General features: G+C 44.8%; 1 protein-coding gene across 1 annotated transcript in view; it reads right to left on the bottom strand.

Moving 5' to 3' along the window:
* Positions 1 to 20,175, bottom strand: part of MFHAS1 (multifunctional ROCO family signaling regulator 1) — a 112,482-nt gene extending 92,307 nt beyond the window's left edge. The window contains exon 1 of the mRNA XM_068233709.1: positions 16,630 to 20,175. Within this exon, the coding sequence (XP_068089810.1) occupies positions 16,630 to 19,513 (2,884 nt within the window). The 5' untranslated portion in view covers positions 19,514 to 20,175. The remainder of the gene's footprint in view (positions 1 to 16,629) is intronic.
* Positions 20,176 to 20,827: the final 652 nt, after the last annotated feature.

A 20,827-nucleotide genomic window follows, 5' to 3' on the forward strand; every position in this document is an offset into this window, starting at 1 on the left:
ACATGTTTCTATGGTAACTGCTGTTTGATCGTGTGACTGATTAATAGGTTGGAGTGCCGGAATCTGCTTCTTTCTCCTGTATTGTATGATTAATAGGTTTGTTTCAGTGTTGAACATGGCAGCAGATTTTATGTTTTGTGCCACATAACATTCCTGTCTAGGCTGCCTCAGGGAGGTCAATAACACAGTAGTACAGTAGAACACAGAAAGCAGTACTATAAAATAAGTCACATGAAGGGTGCGTATGCAGCTTTGCTTGTTATAAACATTTCCAAGTTTCAGTTGCATCGACTTGTGTATACGAGATCTACAGCCTTTGTGCGTCTCTCCTCCTCTCTAAAGCTCTCCCCAAGTGTCTCAGTAGACCTATGCAAAGTGGTGAAGCTTTTAATAAGGGTGACTCCCAGATTTACTGTACAATAGTGGCGCAAGCGCATCGGGGGTCACGCATGACGTCATGCGTGACCCCCAGCACACGTGTGTTGCTAGTGTACCGTAAAACAGCGTGTATGCAGTTTAGAGGATGGAGGACCTGGCGTTGCTATACACCGGCAGGCAGCCGGTGTCCCTGGATATCACTGCCAGGACCCGGAGCCAGGGGGAGAGGATCACTGCAGGTGAAAAAGAGGAATGCGCTGCCGGGACCCAGGACCAGGGGGAGGGAAACGCGGCGGCAGGAGATGGTAATATACTGGGATCTTCCTCGTGCACTCTGCATAATGTTATTCTGTATCTTTGGGATATAAGACACACACCCCCACCCCTGAAAAATGGGGGGGGGGGGGGAGAAATAGTCATATTCTGATACGGTAAATATGATTGACCATGCCCAAAACATTCTCTTTCATTCATACTTAGTGATTTGGTGAAGACATTTATTATCCCACAATAGTGTTTTGTTTCTTTAAATCATGACAAGTGGAAGCAAGCAAATGACCTTCATCAAGGGCTTGCATACCATTGAAGATTTGGCCTGAAAATATACATATAAATTGACATACACATTAATTGGGTATTAAGGGTAATTGTCCACTCCCAAAACTTGTTTTGTCTTGTAAACACAGTAGTTATGTATAAAAAGTCAGTGAGATTCTGGCAGGGCTGTGGAGTCGGTACAAAAAAAATCATCCGACTCCAACTCCAGGTAACAAAATTTGCTCCGCTTCCACAGCCCTGGATTCTGGGCACATGACAATCACCTGAACATTTCATCCATGGAGAAAGCAAAAGAACCAACAAAGAACCTGAGAGAGATGGTTGCTTAACTTTATAAAACAGGAAAAGGATATAAAAAGATATCTATTATCAGCAGTGCTCAAACTCACATACAGAAGAAGAGATAGAGGGGTTCTGCTGACACCAAGTCACTGTCATTGTGGCCATAAATGGTACAATTTTTCATTTTTTTCGATTAGATAATTTAGTTTAATTATTCCGTTAGATCTTTACAGAAAAGTGGCATGTACAATAAGGAGGCACTTGTAGAGAGAAATGGGCTGCATGGTTGAGTTGCTGCCGTTATTGCACCAACATCACAATAGCCTGCTTAAAGGATACCTGAAGTGACATGTGACAAGATGAGATAGACGTGTGTATGTACAGTGCCTAGCACACAATTAACTATGCTGTGTTCCTTTTTTCTTTCTCTGCCTGAAAGAGTTAAATATCAGGTATGTAAGTGGCTGACTCAGTCCTGACTGACAGGAAGTGACTACAGTGTGACCCTCACTGATAAGAAATTTCCCTTTTCCCTGGTGCTTCCATGGCAGCATACTATGGGTTGTGGCCCCGCCCCTGAACCCTATTGGACACCATAACTATAAATTTGTTGAGAGTATCACCCACCAGTATTCTTTTTCCTTTGTCCTCCCCTTTGGACACTATTGCTATTTTCTTTCCTTCTCTTCCTTTCTTTTTCAGTCCCCTTTCTACCCCAGGGTTTATCCCTTTCCCTGGGAAGTCTCTGCATGAGTACTAAATGTATCTTACACAGAGAGCCCGGTCTTCTGGTCCCGGAGATATACATGTGTGCTAAATGCATACGAATGAGCAATGCCTGCATCAGTATCCTGTGCTAAATGCATACAGGTGAGCAATGCCTGCATCAGTATCCTGTGCTAAATGCATACAGGTGAGCAATGCCTGCATCAGTATCCTGTGCTAAATGCATACAGGTGAGCAATGGCTGTATTACTTTCATGTGCTAGATGCATAGAAATGAACGCTGGCTGCATAACCTTCATATGCTAGATGCATACTAATGAGCTTTGGCTGTATTATCTTCATGTGCGACATGCATACTAATGAACTATGGCTGCAGTACTTGCATGTACTAAATGCATACAAATGAACTATGGCTGCATTACTTTCATGTGCAAGATGCATACAAATGAACTATGGCTGCATTACTTTCATGTGCAAGATGCATACAAATGAACTATGGCTGCATACATAGAAATGAACACGGGATGCATTACCTTCATGTACTAGAAGCATACAGGTGAGCAATGGCTGTATTACTTTCATGTGCTAGATGCATAGAAATGAACACGGGATGCATTACCTCATGTGCTAGAAGCATGCAGGTGAGCAATGGCTGTATTACTTTCATGTGCTAGATGCATAGACTTGAACGCTGGCTGCTTTACCTTCATATGCTAGATGCATACTAATGAGCTTTGGCTGTATTACCTTTATGTGCTACATGCATACTAATGAACGATGGCTGCAGTACTTGCATGTACTAAATGCATACAAATGAACTATGGCTGCATTACTTTCATGTGCAAGATGCATACAAATGAACTATGACTGCATTACTTTCATGTGCAAGATGCATACAAATTAACTATGGCTGCATTACTTTCATGTGCAAGATGCATACAAATGAACTATGGCTGCATTACTTTCATGCAAGATGCATACAAATGATCTATGGCTGCATTACTTTCATGTGCAAGATGCATACAAATCAACTATGCCTACATTACTCTCATGAGCAAGATGCATACAGATGAACTATAGCTGCATTACTTTCATGTGCAAGATGCATACAGATGAACTATGGCTGCATTACTTTCATGTGCAAGATGCATACAGATGAACTATGGCATACAGATGATTATGGCTGCATTACTTTCACGTGCAAGATGCATACTGATGAACTATGGCTGCATTACTTGAACTATGGCTGCATTAGTTCCTGTGCTAAATACATACAGGTGTGCAATGGCTGCATTAGTTACCTGCCTGTCTGTCCTTTTTCTTTCCTGCTTTCTATCTGGTTCTATCTCCTTCCATCCTTTCTTCCTCATCTCCTGGCTGAGTAGTCTCATGGTTTTGTAAATGCCAGTTCTCTGCTTTCTGCAGTGGCAGGACAGTGTGGATTGGTGGGGAGTGTTCACGAGCATGCAGGCGTGTATAGCACGCGCGCGCGAGTGTGCACTTCCTTATATAGGCTAATAGCTTTTTCCTCTTTGCCCATACTTGGGTAATGTTGCAACCATCTTGGTTGTGGGCAGCTTGCTTCTGAGCATGCTCACAGCCTCCTGGAGGTTTAAGGAGTATCTAGCCTAATGTTGCTATTTGAAAGTTGCAGGGACACTGCTATTTCTCCTGTGAGAAGTCATTTTCTCCCAAGGGATTAATTTACTCTTCTTAAAAGTATCTTAAAATAATATCTTTAAAAAAAAAAAAAACTTTCTTACTATTTAACTCTTGCAGCCTATTCCTGCTGGAAATCTGGCATGCAGCTCTAAAGACCAGACGGAAGCCCATAGAAAGGGGACTCTCGGGCAATGTTTTAGAAAAAAAAAAAAAGGAGGGTCATTGGGTGTTGCAAATGCAAAATTGTATTCCATTTCAGCCCCTCTTGACCTAATAACACTGAAGATTGGCGTTCTCAAGAAAGTTCCTGACATCGTTGGCATTCACACTCTTCATGAAGATATTCTGATGACAGAAGTCATTGGGCTTGGTTCGCAGCGGCGCTGACTGTTGGCGCGGTCGGTTTCGCGTTGCGTGCGAATTTTCACACGGGATCGATATCGTTTTCGCGTGGGGACATTGTCGTTTCGCGCGGGGGCGGCCGTGCTGGCGGTTGGCGCTCTTTGGTGAATCAGGCCCATTGTCTGAATAAAGGGCATTCTAGAAGATCTCCTTCCTCAAGATTGATTCGTCATTCTAGATCCAGGTCGACTCGGCATACTCCGCCTCCACTGATCTCCAACCACTCGACAGGAAAATCAGCTTACTGGAAGTGTGGAAAAATGACGATGCCGGATAAGACTTGTGCGAATTGTTGTACTGAAAATTCTGAAGACAAATCTGAAGACTCCTTTTTAGATTGTTACATATTTATGAAGCAAGCAGTAAGAGGGGAAATGCGTTCCCAAGCGCCAGTTGCAGTTCTGTCAACTTCACAGAATGACAGATCTTTCCAAGTCAAATCTATTCAAGAGGTTGTCTCTGAAGCAGAAGGTAATGGTATTTTCCACTAAAGAACCTTTTTACAGTGGAAAGAACCAGAAGATCCTTCCATAGATGTAGGTAAATATTATCCACATCGTACCGAGGTTGGTCTTGCCGTTCCTTTAATGAAATAAATCATAAGGATGATTCTTGAAGAAACGAACAAAGTCGATAATAAACAGGAGGGAAATCTGAAGATATTCCTCAAGATAGAAGACTCAAGTTACAAAGATTTGTACAGATAAATCCGTTCCAGCAAAGATTCAGGAATTTTTGTTCCTATAAACCAGATAAGAATAAAAAAAAAAAAAAAAAAAATTGCAAATTTCTCAGTCAGCCCTCTCTAGGGCAATCAAGATTGCTCCAGCTAATCGACAAACCCAAGGAAAGTCCTTTTGGGCCCTCCATCCATCCACACTTCTGGAGGCGGGTTTCAAGCCATCTCTGACGGTTATCGGTGGAGATTTAAATCACTCTGCAAGATATGTTTATGCCTACCCGGAGAGAGAAGTCTGTCGTCTTCAATATGCCAATTAATAGTGCAAGATGCAGTACTGGAGGTACCTTGCTCACAGAGAGTCAAAGGGATGTACTATCCTCTGTTGTTTGGCAAGAAAACAGAAGTTTGGCAACCTGTCTTAGATCTGGGATATTTTAAACAAGTACACACTGCTTCCAAAATACAGGATTGAATCTCTTCAATCCATTATCCTGACAGTCCAATAAAACTATTTTCTAGTTCCAATAAACTTAAAAGATATGTATGTATTCCCACACATCCTTAGTACCAACAGTTTGTTTGGTTTGCAATTAAAGACATTCATCTTTCAGCAAGGAAGTGTCTTCAAGTCTTGGGAATGTTAGCAGCTACAATAATGATGAAGTGGCCACACTGGCACATAATGCATTTTTGAACTCCCTTTCTTATATTAGTGGGGCAGAGTGTCTCTACAACAGAAAATGGTGATTTTTCACATCAATGAAGAATTCTCTTATCTGGTGTTGCAATCAGGATTATTTACTCAATGGATTCTGATTCTGTCTCAATTGACTTATGTTTCAGGGATGCTGATCTATTGGGAGGTGGTGCATGGTGCCAAGACCAGGTGGTTCAGTCCAGATGGCCATGTCACCCCTTAACAAACAATTCAAATCCTTTGGAATTAAGATCCGCCTGTTTAGCCTTTAAAAGCTTTTGCACATCTTCTAGTAGGGAAAACCGAGTGCAACACAACAGTCAATTATACCACAATTTTTCTCCCGAATTTATTGTCAAGCAGCAGTGGGAATACATGCTCTATCCCAGTCTTGGCCGCCTCCTGTTCGGTACTATTTTTCTCCAGTACCAATAGTCTTTCGGTTTCTGAAGAAATTTAAGAAGGAGAAATCAAAACTTCTTTCAATAATTCTATACTGGCTGTACAGACTGTGGTTTCCACTTCTTCCTCTCCAATTATCTCAGACGGAGCAAATGTTTCTCTCGGTCTGTACGAAACTGTTGTCTGAGCCATGGTTATTTCAATCAGCACCTCACAAATTTTGTCTGGTAGCCTGTATATTTAAGGGGAGAGGTTAACTAAGTTGGGATGTTCCAAGACAGCAAGTAAAGTATGAACAAATGTGGTATGCCAGAAAGTCTGGAACCGGTTTCAAGACTTTGTTTCTGGAGACAATTTTGATCCATTCTCCCCATCAGTAAATAATACTTTAAACTTTCTTCAGGTGGGATTTGTCCTTGGTTTTAGCTACAATACCTTGAAGGTCCAGGTGACAGCGCTGTTCTCATTTTAAAAAAACTGGAGACAAGCGGGCCTTAAATCCATTGCAGCAATTCTTAAAGGCAGCTCTTAAAATGAAACCTCCTAGAAGAAATGTATATCCCAAATGGGATTTAATGTTGCTGTTGGATTAACTTAGTTTTTCCTCCGTTTTTATCCTATGGAAGGCTGTCTCATGTCAATAATATCTGCTAGAAGAATGTCAGAATTGCATGCTCTAGGTTGTGAAGATCTAATCTTTTATCATGATCAAGCTACCCTAACACCAGTGATGAACTTTTTTACCCAAAGTGGTATCAGTGCTCTACCTAGATAATGATTGTCTTTGTCAAAGAAAAAAGGGTAAAATCCAATCTGCCTCTAATATATCATCTGGATGTGTCATGCTCTTTTAAAAGATATCTGCAGATCACAGAATCTTTCAGACAGTCAACCCATCTCCTGTTAGTTTCTTCTGGTTACAGGAAAGGTTAAGAAACCCCTTATAGGATGTTAACGGCTTGGATTCGGGAATTCACCTGCTGTGTGTAAGGCTAAGGTCTACCTGGCCAGACATTAGCTCACTTAACCAGAAGTATAACTTCATCGTGAGCATTTCTTGCCGGTGTGTCTACAGCCACAATCTTTAAAGCTGCATGGTCCTCGACATATACTTTTGTTGAATATTAGAGTTGACCCTTCAGTCCTTAGCTCTTCAAATGTGGGAAAATCAATTAATTTCTGATCCTACTAATGTTAAAAAATAGTGTTACTTTACCCTCCCTGTTTGTTCTTGCTAGTTAAATCCCATAGTATGCTGCCATGGAAGCACCAGGGAAACAGGAAAATTAATACTTACCTATCGGAAAATTTTCCTTTCCTGGTGCATTTCCATGGCAGCATACGAACCCACCCTCAAAACGGGGAGGACTTTAGTTACTAGAATACTGGTGGGTGATACTCTCAACAAATTTATAGTTATGGTGTCCAATAGGGTTCAGGGGCGGGGCCACAACCCATAGTATGCTGCCATGGAAATGCACCAGGAAAGGAAAATTTCCGATAGGTAAGTATTAATTTTCCTGTTTTTTATCTCGTTGTTGCTCTCAGAAGCCATTTTCTGCTAGAAAAGTGTTTTATATTTGGAATTTCTTATTAGTGAGGGTCACTCCGTAGTCACTTCCTGTCAGAGTCCGGACTGAGTCAGCCACTTACATACCTGAGAATTAACTCTTTCAGGCAGAGAAAGAAAAAAAAAAAAGGAACACAGCACAGTTATTGGTGTGCTAGGCACTGTACATACACATGTCTATCTCATGTCACATCACTTCGGGTATCCTTTAAAGTCATTAGGAATCGTTTAAAAAAAAGAAAAAAAAAAAAAAAAGTCAGATACTTACCTAAGGTGAGTGAAGGCTCTGGGTCCAATAGAGTCTTCCCTCTCCTCTTCTGGTGCCCTCGTTGCAGCAGCAGCTCCTCAGTTTGAATCTCCTGCCGCACGGGACTTCGGAAGTCTTTGGGAGCCGAGTCCTTCCGAAGACAGATAGTTCCAGAGTGCGTGAGAGAGAGCACTTGGCTCACGAAGACTTCCAAAGCCTCCCTTCGGTGGCAGAGACAGCAGTGTTTGACCAAATTGGCCGAATACTGCTACAGAGGAGCCAGTGCTGGAACGGGGACTGGGAGAGGAGTGGGAAGTCTTTATAGGACCCAGAGCCTTCCCTCTCCTTGGGAACATACACCCTGCTACGCAGAAACTATTTTTGTCTCATGAACATGTGGTAATTGCATAATGTTGGTTATTAAACAAAGACCCCCTAATTATTTAAAGTGGCTTAGGAGACATGTGGCCAGAGACGGATTAAGGCTAAATGGGGCCCTAAGCAAAGTAACTGATTTGAGCCCCCCATCATGTCGTAATAGAATCAGAAGATGCAGCTGCACAGCAACATGCCGCACACACCGGGGCAGCCGAGCTACTGGTTGCTATGGGCAACAGCCCGCTTTCCTCTGTGGGTGCACAATGCAGGGAATAGCAGCGGCAAAATGCAGAGTGAGAGATGAATGGCTGGGACATTTGCACTCAGGGGCTGGGGCACCCCTGTGAAGAGGGCGCCAGATATCACAGCAGCAGCACTTTCCCCCTGCATCTCCAGCCTGGCAATAGCAGAAAGCTCTGGACACCGCGAAACCGGAAGCCGTTCCCCAGACAGAATTACATAGCCACCCCCACCACCGAACAACCGATTTCCTCCCAAACTAGACAGCCACCATGCAGCCTCCATCCCAGTGAATACGATAGTCCAGCAGAGAAGGCAGCCGCAGCGGGGGAGAATGACAGCACCAGATGAATCACATTCACTTATTGCGATCCAAGAAATAGAGGTCCCGTCATCCGGAGCCCATCTGTCTCCTCTAGAGTGCTGCCGCTCTGTTACTACTACTATTACTACGTCCTACTTCCTGTCTGATCTGAGAATCAGGAAGTTCAGAGTGAGCGGCTGCACTGTAGAAGAGACAAATGGGTTTCAGATAACGGGATCTCTATCGCTTGGATCATGGATAGGTGAGTGAGCGTTTGCCATCTGCTGCTATCATTCTTGCTGCAGCTGTGGTTCTCTGTGAGAAGGGAGGGCGAGTGGGCAACGGCAGAGCGCACAGTAGCAGGAGGGGGACCTAGGAGGAGAGCCTGGCTCTGAAGACAATCAGCAGCGCATGGCATCATTTGACAAGAGAAGACAAATAACATTTATATCGCGCTTTTCTCCTGGCGGACTCAAAGCACCAGAGCTGCAGCCACTAGGACGCACCCTATAGGCAGTAGCAGTGTTAGAGAGACTTGCCTAAGGTCTCCTACTGAATAGGTGCTGGCTTACTGAACAGGCAGAGCTGAGATTCGAACCCTGGTCTCCTGTGTCCGAGGCAGAGCCCTTAAAGGGACTCCAAGCAGTGCCTGTGGGCATGCCTTTAAGCATACCCACAACTAATTAATTACATCCTCACACCTACCAGCATGATGTTTGTAATTATATCTTCCTGGGTTCCTTATATTTCAATGCATTGTGCTGAATCGAGCTGCCGACTTTGGAGAAAAGTCGTCCTGTGGCCGCGATTTCGATCGCGAATATATCGAAAACTAAAAGGCATAGGGCGGCCATTTATATATCATTGGAAAGAGGAGAAAGAGAGCTTTAAAATGGTATGCATCTTTCCATAGTTACTGCACTGCTCAGAGTCCCTTTAACCATTACACCATCCAGCTACCGCTGACAGGATGGCGAGGGCTGGTTTATGTGCTGATGGGGCCCCTTTGACTCAATGGGGCCCCAAGCGACTGCTTTTGTTGCCTGGTCAGTAATCCGGTCCTGCATGTGGCGTGATGAGTTAAATGTGAATATAGAATACCAGTTGTACTTAGAACTTGCCTGTTTTCCCTTTTTATTTTCCTTTCTTTAAAAAGGGAAAACAAGCAAGTTCTAAGCAGTATTCTATATTCACATTTAGCTCATCATGCCACATGTCTCCTAGTCCTTAGGCACACTTTAAATCACTAGGGGGGTAATTGTTTGATAACCAACATTATGCAATTACTTTGTGTTCATTAAACAATGAAAATAGTAGACAAAAATGGTTTCTGCGGAGCAGCGTTTATAGAAAAGTATGTAAAATGAAACTACTACTGTGAGGCCTAGCATGATGTTTCTTGTGTCACTGACCACAGAAGGAAGATACTCAACAGATGCTATTAAGAAGCAGTACAGCTGTACCCATGTTGATTTTACTTTCCATAAAAAGGAATAAATTGTATTTACAACTGTAACCTACTCCTATGATTAAAGACACAGTTTACCGACAGAAAATTAAAAGCATCAAGTACATTGGCACATAACATGTGAGTACTCTATAAATAAAAGGTAATGACAATAATAAAAATAATACTATTTCTGTGAGCACTGAAGTTTTAAAGTGAACCTTTTATTGTAATGCAAATGAACCTTTGCATTACTCACTGACCTTTCAAGCCGGCAGGAGGAAGCGCGGAAGTGAGTGGTGGAACGCGGCTTTCATTACGCCTATCACGCGTAATGGAACGCAGACGGCCTGAAGACTTCTGGGTAAGTTAACCCCCCCATCCTACAGTCACAGGTGAAGTCATTAGACTTCATTTGAATTTCGAATTCAAGTAGATTACTACTGGAAACCCCATGCCTACCAACAAGAGCAACTTAGTGAGGGAGGAAAGGACAGGCACAGGTTTATTACCAGGCCTGAGTCTTACTCCATACACAGTTGGAAAACAGTTCACTTCAAATGTAAATAACTTCAGAAATAAATAAATACTGTAGTCTCTCTTTGAAGTGCTGGACATTAAAATAGCCTACCATAAATGATTGCACCTGCAAATTTAAATTTTGGACTGAAGGCTGGTACAGATATCCAATTTTGATTGGCCAATGACTGGCCAATTCTGCTACCTCCACAAAGTATGAAGGCCAACAGATTTTGAATACTATGACAGATTGTGCAGGTGAGCTCTCATACTACATGAAGGTGGCAAATTGGTCAGTCGTGGGATGATTGGATGTTTTGTACCAGGCATTAGTCTAAAGCAACACAGGTCATTTTTAATTTCAAAAGACCGAAAAGAAAAATCTCAGTTAAAAATCACTTTTTTTTGTGCCACTGGAGGAAATTTTTGCGAGACTTGACTCAACATTACAAAAATAAACACATGCTTAGATGAACTTCAGGAGTGGATGAATGACAACTGACTTAAAGGAAGCATCCGAGGTAGAAAGAAAAATGAGATTACTTACCTGGGGCTTCCTCCACCCCCTGGCAGCCTCCGTTTCAGATGCCGACCTCGCCATGTTGGCATTTACTACACCTGCGTGAGCGCCACTGTCACTTTCAAAAGTGTTCTGCGCAGGCGCAGTAGATCTGAGCCTGTGCGGAACACTCCAGACGATGTGAGAGTGATTGACAGCAGCATTCGTGCAGGTCCAGTAGATGCCAACCTGGCGAGGTCGGCATCTGAAACGGAGAGGGTCCCAGGACTCCTGACCTGCGGCGAAGGACATCTCGGCTGCCAGGGGTTGGAGGAAGAAAAAAAAAGGGGTACTGGTGTAACGCACTCATTTACCAAAACTGCAAAATCTGTTTATTAATTTAAATCAGCTTAAAATGGAATCAACACAGCTCACTTCACCATATTAGGGCACATGCAAGATTTAAAAAAAAACAATAGATCACCCAATTTGATAGGGGTCAGTCACAGCAGGACACATAATGTCAATGTGACTGGTCATAAATATGCATACAGTCGCCGACATATGTGTCTGTGTACCGTCCATGCACAAAACCCATGCACACTGGGTACCTACATAGGAAGGACAGGTGAAAGCAGAAAAGGGCCCTTGAAAGGAGCTATATGCGCACTATAATCAGTCCACTGACTTCAGCAGCTTGAAATGCCTTTGCAACATAAATTCAATTTCCCATGCAAACAGGTCCCACACATAAAGCACATGGATTATTATAATTATTATTACTATTTAGTATTTATATAGTGCCAACATCTTCCGCTGCACTGTACAGAGTATATTGTCTTATCACTTAACTGTCCCTCTGAGGGGCTCACAATCTAATCCCTAACATAATCCCATGTCTATATATGAACTATGTAGTGCATGTATTATAGTCTAGGGCCAATTTAGTTGGAAGCCAATTAACTTATCTGTATGTTTTTGGGATGTGGGAGGAAACAGGAGTGCCCGGAGGAAACCCTCCCAGACACGGGGAGAACATACAAAATCCATGCAGATGTTGACCTGTCTGGGATTCAAACCGGTAACCCAGCGTTGCAAGGCGAGAGCACTAACCACTATGCAACCGTGCAGCCCCAGTATAGGTTAGATAGGTAGGTGCCCCCAGTATAGGTTAGCTAGTTAGCAGACAATAGCATTGTTCAGTAAGATATTCCAGATGCAAGCTTATCCAAAGCAGTTCAATAGAATGTGTGCAAACTGTGCTGCCTTCCACTTTACAGCATGTCAACAAGACAAACTTCCCAGATGTAAAAATTCTGCAGATATACTGCAAGGAGGATAGAGGTTATATGCCAGTTTATCTTATATAAAGATGTCTCAGCGCTACTGCGCAATGTCCCACTGACTCAGTCAGCTGGCAACAGCCGCTATGCCTACAGCGCTCGCTGGGTTGATCTCACCCCTCGTGGGATTTCCTCTGTTCAGTCCTGGTATGGCTGGAGACAGATGCAGTCCTAAGGCTTACCCATTAGCCTACCCAAATGGGCTCTGTGCGATCGGACGGATAAATGCAGGACGCCAGAGGAAGCCCCGGGTAAATAGATCTCCTTTTTGTTTCTACCTCGGATGTTTCATTTAACCTCCCTGGCAGTCTATTGGGGGGGGGGGGGGGCGGCACATCGGCGCGGGGCGGCGGCGATCGGTGTGCTCACGCAGCTAGCAAAGTGCTAGCAAAGTGCTAGCTGCGTGCGGTACAAAAAAAAAAAATTGTGCAAATCGTCCCAGTAGGGCCTGAGAAAACCTCCTGCGCAGCTTACAGGAGGGTTAAAGGAAACCTAAACCAGAAAAAAAAAAAAAAAAAAGGGGGGGGGGGGGGGGAGTTTCACTTACCTTCCTGCACCAGAGGGAATGCGTAAAAGTACACATGGCGGCCGGCCGACTCCCAGTCGGCAAAAACGAAACTAGCTGGCAGCGGGGGACCGGAAGAGCCATAAGTGACTGTGAGGGCACAGGATGGCTGCATGGGGCTGGTAGAAGCCCCAGGTAAGTGAAACTTTTTTTTTCGGTTTAGGTTTTCTTTAAATAAAATGTGACAAAACTAAGGTTTTTGTTATCTGAGGTCGGAGCCTAGAAGCAAAGTAGCTCCAGATTCAGTCAACACCACTGAGTAGGCAACTCAGACCTTACTAGCTCTACCACTGTGCATAGCTTGAATGTACTGATTGAAGGGGAATTAAACTTTAAGAACCAAATGTCAACTGTTGTGAAACATTCCTTTTCACACCTAAGGTACATTGCAAAAATGACTGTATTTTTCAGACTATAAGGCACTCCTGACGATAAGACGCACCTAGGTTTAGAGGACAAAAACCAGGGGAAAAAAATATATACTAAACCTGGTGCATTCATGGTGGAGGGGAATCCTGTGGATTATGCCCCTTTTGTACCTCATGCCCCCCATGTGTCCGCCTCTGTCCTCTATGCCCCTTTGTCCCCGTGTCCTTTTCTGCATGGGTACAGAACAGGGAGTCCCCGATATTGCGGCGGGTTGGCGGTTGGTATTGGCAGGTGGTCACAAGTACCAAACTCCCTGCATCTGAACTATAAGACGCAGCGACTTTTTCCTCCCACTTTTGCGGAGAAAAAGTGAGTCTTATAGTCCAAAAAATACAGTAAGCACCTCATTCCTTCAGAGGATATTCCAATTCTAGTTCAGGCCTTCATCAAGTCATGGTTGGACTACTGAAATGCCCTCTATGCAAACCTTTCAGATAAAGACCTGTACCGCCAGCAGCTAGTACAGAATATTCCTGCAGGGCTGTTAAAGCGGATCCAAGATGAAAGACGGACTGTAACAAATAACTATATATATATATATATATATATATATATATATATATATATATATATATATATATATATATATATATATATATATATATATATATAGTTTAGATAGTTTACACACCAAATCGAGCTGCAAACAGCTTCAACAGAATTTGATTATTTCCTGTTACCGTGGAAAATGTAAAAGAAAAACCCACTGCAGGGTGTTGCTTACACAACTGCTCCCCTCCACAGAGGAAACAAATTTGAGCTGAACCGGAACTTTGCAGAAGGATAATTAAATGTAGAAGGTTGATGGCTGATTACATAACAGTTGAGAAAAAAGACCATGTTGAGAGAGATAGAGGTTACCATAATTACTTCTTTTTAAACAAATGACAATTCCCAGGTTGTTCTGCTAAACTTACTGGCTTCAGAAGTATCTGAATCACACCAGGAACAAGCACACAGTTAAGCCTTGTACACACGCTAGGTGATTCTTGGAGGGTTATGGCCCATACTCACGGGCTGAAAAAGTGGCCTGTCGCCAGCACACGTGAGCGTGTGGGCGACAGCTCCTCGCCAGGTCCCTCTGCGTACACACGCGGAAGAGGGACCAGCGGTGCGACGGAAGCTGTCGCCGACGTTCCTCCTCCCCCCGCCGGAAGCTCCGTATACCTCAATGGAGGTTGCTGTCGCTAGTCCGCGTACTCACGCGGACTAGCGACAGTTGCGGCGGAGTTGCGGCGGCGACTGTCGCCAGGCGATTGAAACTTTCAATCGCCTGGCGACATCAGCGACGGGCGACAGTTCGGGGTGCGCGCCCGTGCGACGGCGCATACTCACGGGCGACCCGTCGCCGCAACACGCGCGCGCCACGTGTTGCGGCGACAATTGTAGCCCGTGAGTATGGGCCATTAGGGTCACCTCAGCTGAAAATCCAGCATGTGTACAATGGCCCCCAACCCCCTCAGCAGTCAATCCACCTAATAGATTGAGTCGGTCAAGCACAGGCCAAGGGCATTGTTCTCCTACTTGCCCCACCTGCTTTGTTGTGCGCAGCACTTCATATCACAACAGAATAGGCTCAGCCCCAAACTGTCACCGATCCCTGCCAGTAGACAGTAAGATATAGGTGTGCAAGAGTTTTTAGGGTTGTGAAATAGTATTTTGACCACTTAGTCAGCAAACTGTCTGGATCTCTGGCTTAAAGGGAACCTAAACTGAGGATATGGATTTTTTCCTTTTAAAATAATACTAGTTGCCTGACTCTCCTGCTGATCCTGTGTCTCTAATACTTTCAGCCAAAACCCATGAACAAGCATGCAGATCAGGTGCTCTGACTGAAGTCAGACTGGATTAGCTGCATGCTTGCTTCAGGTCTGTGATTCGGCCACCACTGTAGCCAAAGCGATCAGCAGGACTACCAGGCAACTAGTATTGTTTAAAAGGAAACATTCATATCCCTCTCAGTTTAGGTTCCCTTTAAAGTATTAGAATATCAGGAAGACAGCCAGACACTGTGGAGTGTTTAAAGTGTACCTGAGACAATAAAAAAAAATTATACATACCTGGGGCTTCCTCCAGCCCCATTTAGGCTAATCAGTCCCTCGCTGTCCTCTGCCTAAATCTTCTGCTAAGCGGACTAGTAATTCCGCCAGTTGGCGCAGGTGCTGCCCAGCTGAGTACACTCCAGCGGCCTGGAGTATTCTGCGTCTGCTCAGTAGTTCTGCACAAACCGCTCCCGCTCCCTGTGCCCCGAGTGTGAGGGGGCACATGCGCAGTATGCCCCAATTCGTGGAGTTGAGGGGGCATCTAGTAGAAAATCCAGGCGGAGGAGGATGGCAAGGGACAAATTAGCCTGAAGGGGGCTCGAGGAAGCCCCAGGTATGTATAATTTTTTATTTTTTTTAATTGTCTCAGGTATATTTTAAAAGCAAATAAGTATGGCAGCCACTAGTCTATGCTGAATTAGTTCTGTGAAAAGTTTCAGTTCAGCTCACATTAATTCCAGTCACTGTGGGGCAAAGAAAACTGCCTTTTAAGCCTCTTTAGAAACAGGAGGCTAAAGGCAGTGAATTCACCACCTGTCCCATGCACCAGCCGGGCTCTTGGTAGCACTCAGCACGAACGTTGCAGAGACAGCCCACTATGGAGTCACATCTAACAGTACTGTTGTGCTCTAATATGATATGCCACAGGTTTTTTTGCTGCCGGGTAACATCACCGCTTGTCAAACAATGTCACGTGGTGTTAAAAACGCTGTCATTCGGCTACATAAACAATATACTCTGTACAGTGCTGCGGAAGATGTTGAGGCTATATAAATGCTAAATAATAATAATAATAATACATAAAATTGTAGCTGAAAGGTGCTTGTGGCCAACAGCAACAAGCATTAAGTTCAGCCGCCCACGTGAAAGAAAAGTAACAAGGAAAAGTTGAAGTAAGCACATTTATTCAGCAATAGAGAACTAGAATACTATTGATCATTTGGACCTTGTATTGTATTGGTTTGTAGCAGTTGGCCATAAATATTCAATAAAACTGAAGATCTATAAGAAGTTTTAGGTGACTAGCCAGCAACCAAAAACAAGATGTCATATCTGACTTCAGTGACTACATGCTTACTTAAAGTCAACAGCAAAGCAATAGGATGAGAATAGTGGCCAAGGTCACAGCAACTTTGAAATATACATAGACAACTGTTATGGTGGCAACCATAATTGTTTACAGCCAAAATAAAATGAAAATGCAACTCAACCAGTTCAAGCACACACAAATGCATATATACCTGTAGGTTAACTTACCTGGGAAAGTGTGTGGATTAGGTGATCCCCTTTTAAGGCACTTGGAGCACAAAACATGTACTGTGTAGTAAAGTCCAGGCCATTCTTGTAATAATGCATTCAGTTCTTCAACCAAAGGTGTTATAGCCTGCCAAGCAGTCCATATATTAGGCAGTGATGCATGACTGGCAATAGACAAAACATCTGGCTGTAAGGCTCCTATGGAAGGTCTAAAGCTCACTACGACTGGCACTTTTCCCCTGTAAGCAAAGATCTGAAATTTACCATCCGAGCGATGCACAACATGATTATTAATGTGAACAGTAAAACGAGCAAACAAGCCAGGTGGAAATACAAAAGGAAAACTGTATTCGATCTGTAGCTGTTCCACTGCTAGAGATTGTCCTGATATGCTAGTACCATTAATCCAGGCTTCTGCATGAGGTACTTCATTCTTCACATAGCAGGGGAATTTGTACCAAGCTGTTGCTCCGTTTAATGGTTTGGATTTAGGTTTATTGATACAATAACAGAGACCCATTTTTTCCAAAAGTTCTAGAATTAGCTGCAGGTCTTGTTGTGTTTTGATGTGCGGTTTAAGTAGTAACCTAATAATATGGGTGGGCAAAAGGCCATGAAGCAGGAAGCCCTCCACATAATGATGAAGCTGTGTGGCCCTTAACTCATCCACCTTAGAATCAGTCATTAGTTTTTGTAGTAAAACAGAGGCATCTCTCTGGAAAAAGACATTCAAAATATCAATCAGTTTTGTCAAATTATGAAAAACGTACTCTTTAAGAGTTGCATTGTCTTCGAAATAGAGCAGCTTTCCACTTTCATGTAAATAAGACAGGGCACTCTGCAGTCTGTCCTCAGTTAGCCCTGCTTGTAGGCCTAACCTTGCTGAGTCCCACCAAGTTAACCAGAGCTCCTGAGGTTTAAAGTGCAACTCTTCCAGCATTTGCCAGGATTTGGGAAGAACTCTGTGCAAGTTTGGGAAAATTTCTCTGTGTTCAGCCACAGAAAGAAGCTTATCCCTCAAGCGTCTAATGTTTGAATAATCATGGCAGCTAACACAAAGGACAGGTGAAAGAATCTGAAGACGATTATTTAATAAATATTGGAATTGGGCTTTTTTCCTTCTCAGATTCTTGTCACTAACACCGTAAAATGCTGCGTGAGGATTTGAGGCACGCATGTCATAATTTTGGCTAAGTGCTTCGTCAACAGTCTGTACCAGATTCTGTAAGGTCTCCGTATCCTTTTTTTCCAGCAGAGATATCTGGTGGTGTATATCAAGGCATTTTTCCTCAATCTCTTTCTCGTCACATAAATCTACATGAGTTCCTACTATGCATACAACTGCATGTGGTACCTTGGCACTGATATAGTGTAGAAAATAGCCTACAGATGTATAAAAATGCTTAGAAACATAAGCTTTTAAATTAACCACAAGGATATACAGAGCACCAGGGGAAAGGAAGAACGGGTTGATTATGTCATAGCTCTGCTCCCCAGCTAAATCATACACAATAAAAGTAAGTCCCCTTTCTACATCAGCTGTCCAGTTAGTGACCTCAATCCCTGTATTTCCCAGTATGCAGCTTGATTGCTGACCGTCAGTGACACAATACCGAAGTGCTGTCTTACCAGCATCCTTCTGGCCTGAGAGGACTAATTTTAACCTTGGCTTAAGTGCAGGCTGTGAATGTGCCAGTTCTTTCTGATATGCAGCAATGTAAGGGATCCCTTTCATGCACACCTCATAAGGAGGTTGAATCAAAGGGTTGTCTTTGATTTTCCAGATATTAACTTTGGAGAGTTTTCCAAAGTTGTCTGGGAGAATTGCTATTTGGTTACTTTGCAACACCAGCTCCTCCAGCAAGCAAAGCTCCACAATAGTGTCAGGCAGGTACCTTATCTTGTTGTTATCCAACCACAAAGTAACCAGCCTATACAAGCTGGAGATGCCCTCGGGTATGACTGTCAGTTTATTACGACTCACATATAGCTCCTCCAGCTCCTGCAGCTGCAGCAGGGCCTTCGGGAACTCCTGAAAGGCGTTTGAGGACAGGTTGATCATCCTTAACTTTTGCAAAGCCCCAAAGCCCTCGGGCAATGTGCAGAGATTGTTGTTGTCCAGCATGAGGCTTTCCATGTTGCCCAAGTCACAGAATGAGTCTGGCAAGGTGCGTAGCCCCGTGCTGCTCAACCACAGGATCTTCAATAACGTCATGGCCCGAATGCCCTCAGGTAAGGAGCCGCCACAGTGGCTCCCCAGCATCTTGTTACCAGAGAAGTCCAGCTCCTCCAGTGCGGGCAGATGCAGCAGCTGCTGGGGAAAGCTGCACAGCTCGTTGTGATCCAGGTCTAGGGCTCTGAGGCGGGGGAGCCCCTGCATAGTGTCTGGTAGATGGCTGATGCGATTGAAGCTGACATCCAGCTCCTCCAGGTGCAGTAACAGGCCGACCTGTTTGGGTAGTGTCTGCAGCTTGTTGTGGCTGAGACAGAGCTTCTTCAGCTGGCTCAGCAGCCCCACTGCCTCGGTCAGACAGCTGAGGCGGTTGTGACTCACGTCCAGCTCCGTCAGCCTGCCCAGCTCATACACCGCAGAGGGCACGCTGAGGAACCTGTTCCTGCGCAGGATGAGGACATGCAGCTTCCCTGCAGACAGACTCCGCAGGCCATCGGGGACCTCCTCCAGGGAGTTGTTCCCCAGGTTTAGCACCTCTACATCCCCCAGGTCGTCGGGCAGGATGAGCTTGTCCTTCTCCCCGCAGCTCAGGGTGAGCTGGCGAAGGCTGCTCCGCAGCTTCCTGGAGCGCAGGGCGGCATCCCTCCATAGCCGGGCAGTCTTCAGGTCACAGCTGTTGTTGCAGGCATCCTTCCCTGCTGCCATCATCATTATCACGGGGAGGGCTGTCAGTTGTGATGCTGCATCATGGTTCTCATCATCATCATCATCTCCAAAGTCCGTGCCAGTGCACGATGGCAGCGCCCTCCTCCTAGTCCATTCAGGCACCTCGCATGATGACAGCTGGGCTGTGTATGTGGTCCCCTCAGACAGTGCGGCTACTCTGCTGGTGACACTGCCTCAAGGCTGGAGAGGCAGCGGGCAGGGCTGTGGGAGGAGGAGGGAGCGCACAGCATAGGGGAGACTCAGCAGCAGCCCTTCTCCTCCTGACACTCAGCAGCAGCCGGGAGCTCACATGCTGGGGGGCAGCTGGACATGCCTTACTATCTGCAGCCCTTCATAAGAGGAGGCTGCCAAAATATCACGGAAGCCAGACGATAATGACGACCCTGAGCATCCACCGCACATATAATAGAGCAATGGCAGATGATGATAAAAATTCACTTCCTCACTGCAAATCTTTCCCAGCAGCCTCAGCCCACAGGGAGGGGATAGCGCTATTGTCTTTGGATATTTCTATTTCCCTGTGTCTGCCAGATATTGCATGAGTTGATGTCCTTGTAAAGGAGGAGTGGCGCTGTCTCCGAGACAGTGATGAGTATATTGTCAGGTCTGCCTCGCTATATGGATCACTCGTTATAACCTGCTTTCCTTTCCCCTCCCTTTCCACTTACAGGGTGGGGACTGGGAAAGAGAAATATCCCAGAAGTAAAAGGAATTGAGATAGTTGGTTTGGGAGTAAGTAAGCGCCATCTAGTGGTATAAGCATTTACATGTTTCTGTCATTCTCTGGCGCTCATTTTTTAGGACTACCTAAAACATTTTAACCCTACATTTAATAATCCAGATCTTCTGTTACTGTGTGTTGGAATTTATTAACCAGTTAAAGCGGAACTGTAAATTCGTTTAAAAGAAACAGTTTCACTTACCTGGGACTTCCTTAAAGGGAAGGTTCAGGGAGGGTGGTTAAAAAATAAAAATCAATTTCCACTTACCTGGGGCTTCCTCCAGCCCGTGGCAGGCAGGAGGTGCCCTCGCCGCTGCTCCGCAGGCTCCCGGTGGCCGACCCGACCTGGCCAGGCCGGCTGCCAGGTCGGGCTCTTCTGCGCTCCAAGGCCCGGCACTTCTGCGTCCCACGCCGGCGCGCTGACGTCATCGGACGTCCTCCGGGCTGTACTGCGCAGACGCAAATGGGAACGCGAAGAAAGCGTCGCATTGCCTGGGGTGTGCAGGCGCAGTTGTCGTCGACTTGTAAGACGGCGGTAATGAAAGTAGCTCGCGCGGAAGAACGGAGGCTCGGGCAGA

The sequence above is a fragment of the Hyperolius riggenbachi genome, chromosome 1 (assembly GCF_040937935.1).
Source record: "Hyperolius riggenbachi isolate aHypRig1 chromosome 1, aHypRig1.pri, whole genome shotgun sequence".
Taxonomy (NCBI): domain Eukaryota; kingdom Metazoa; phylum Chordata; class Amphibia; order Anura; family Hyperoliidae; genus Hyperolius; species Hyperolius riggenbachi.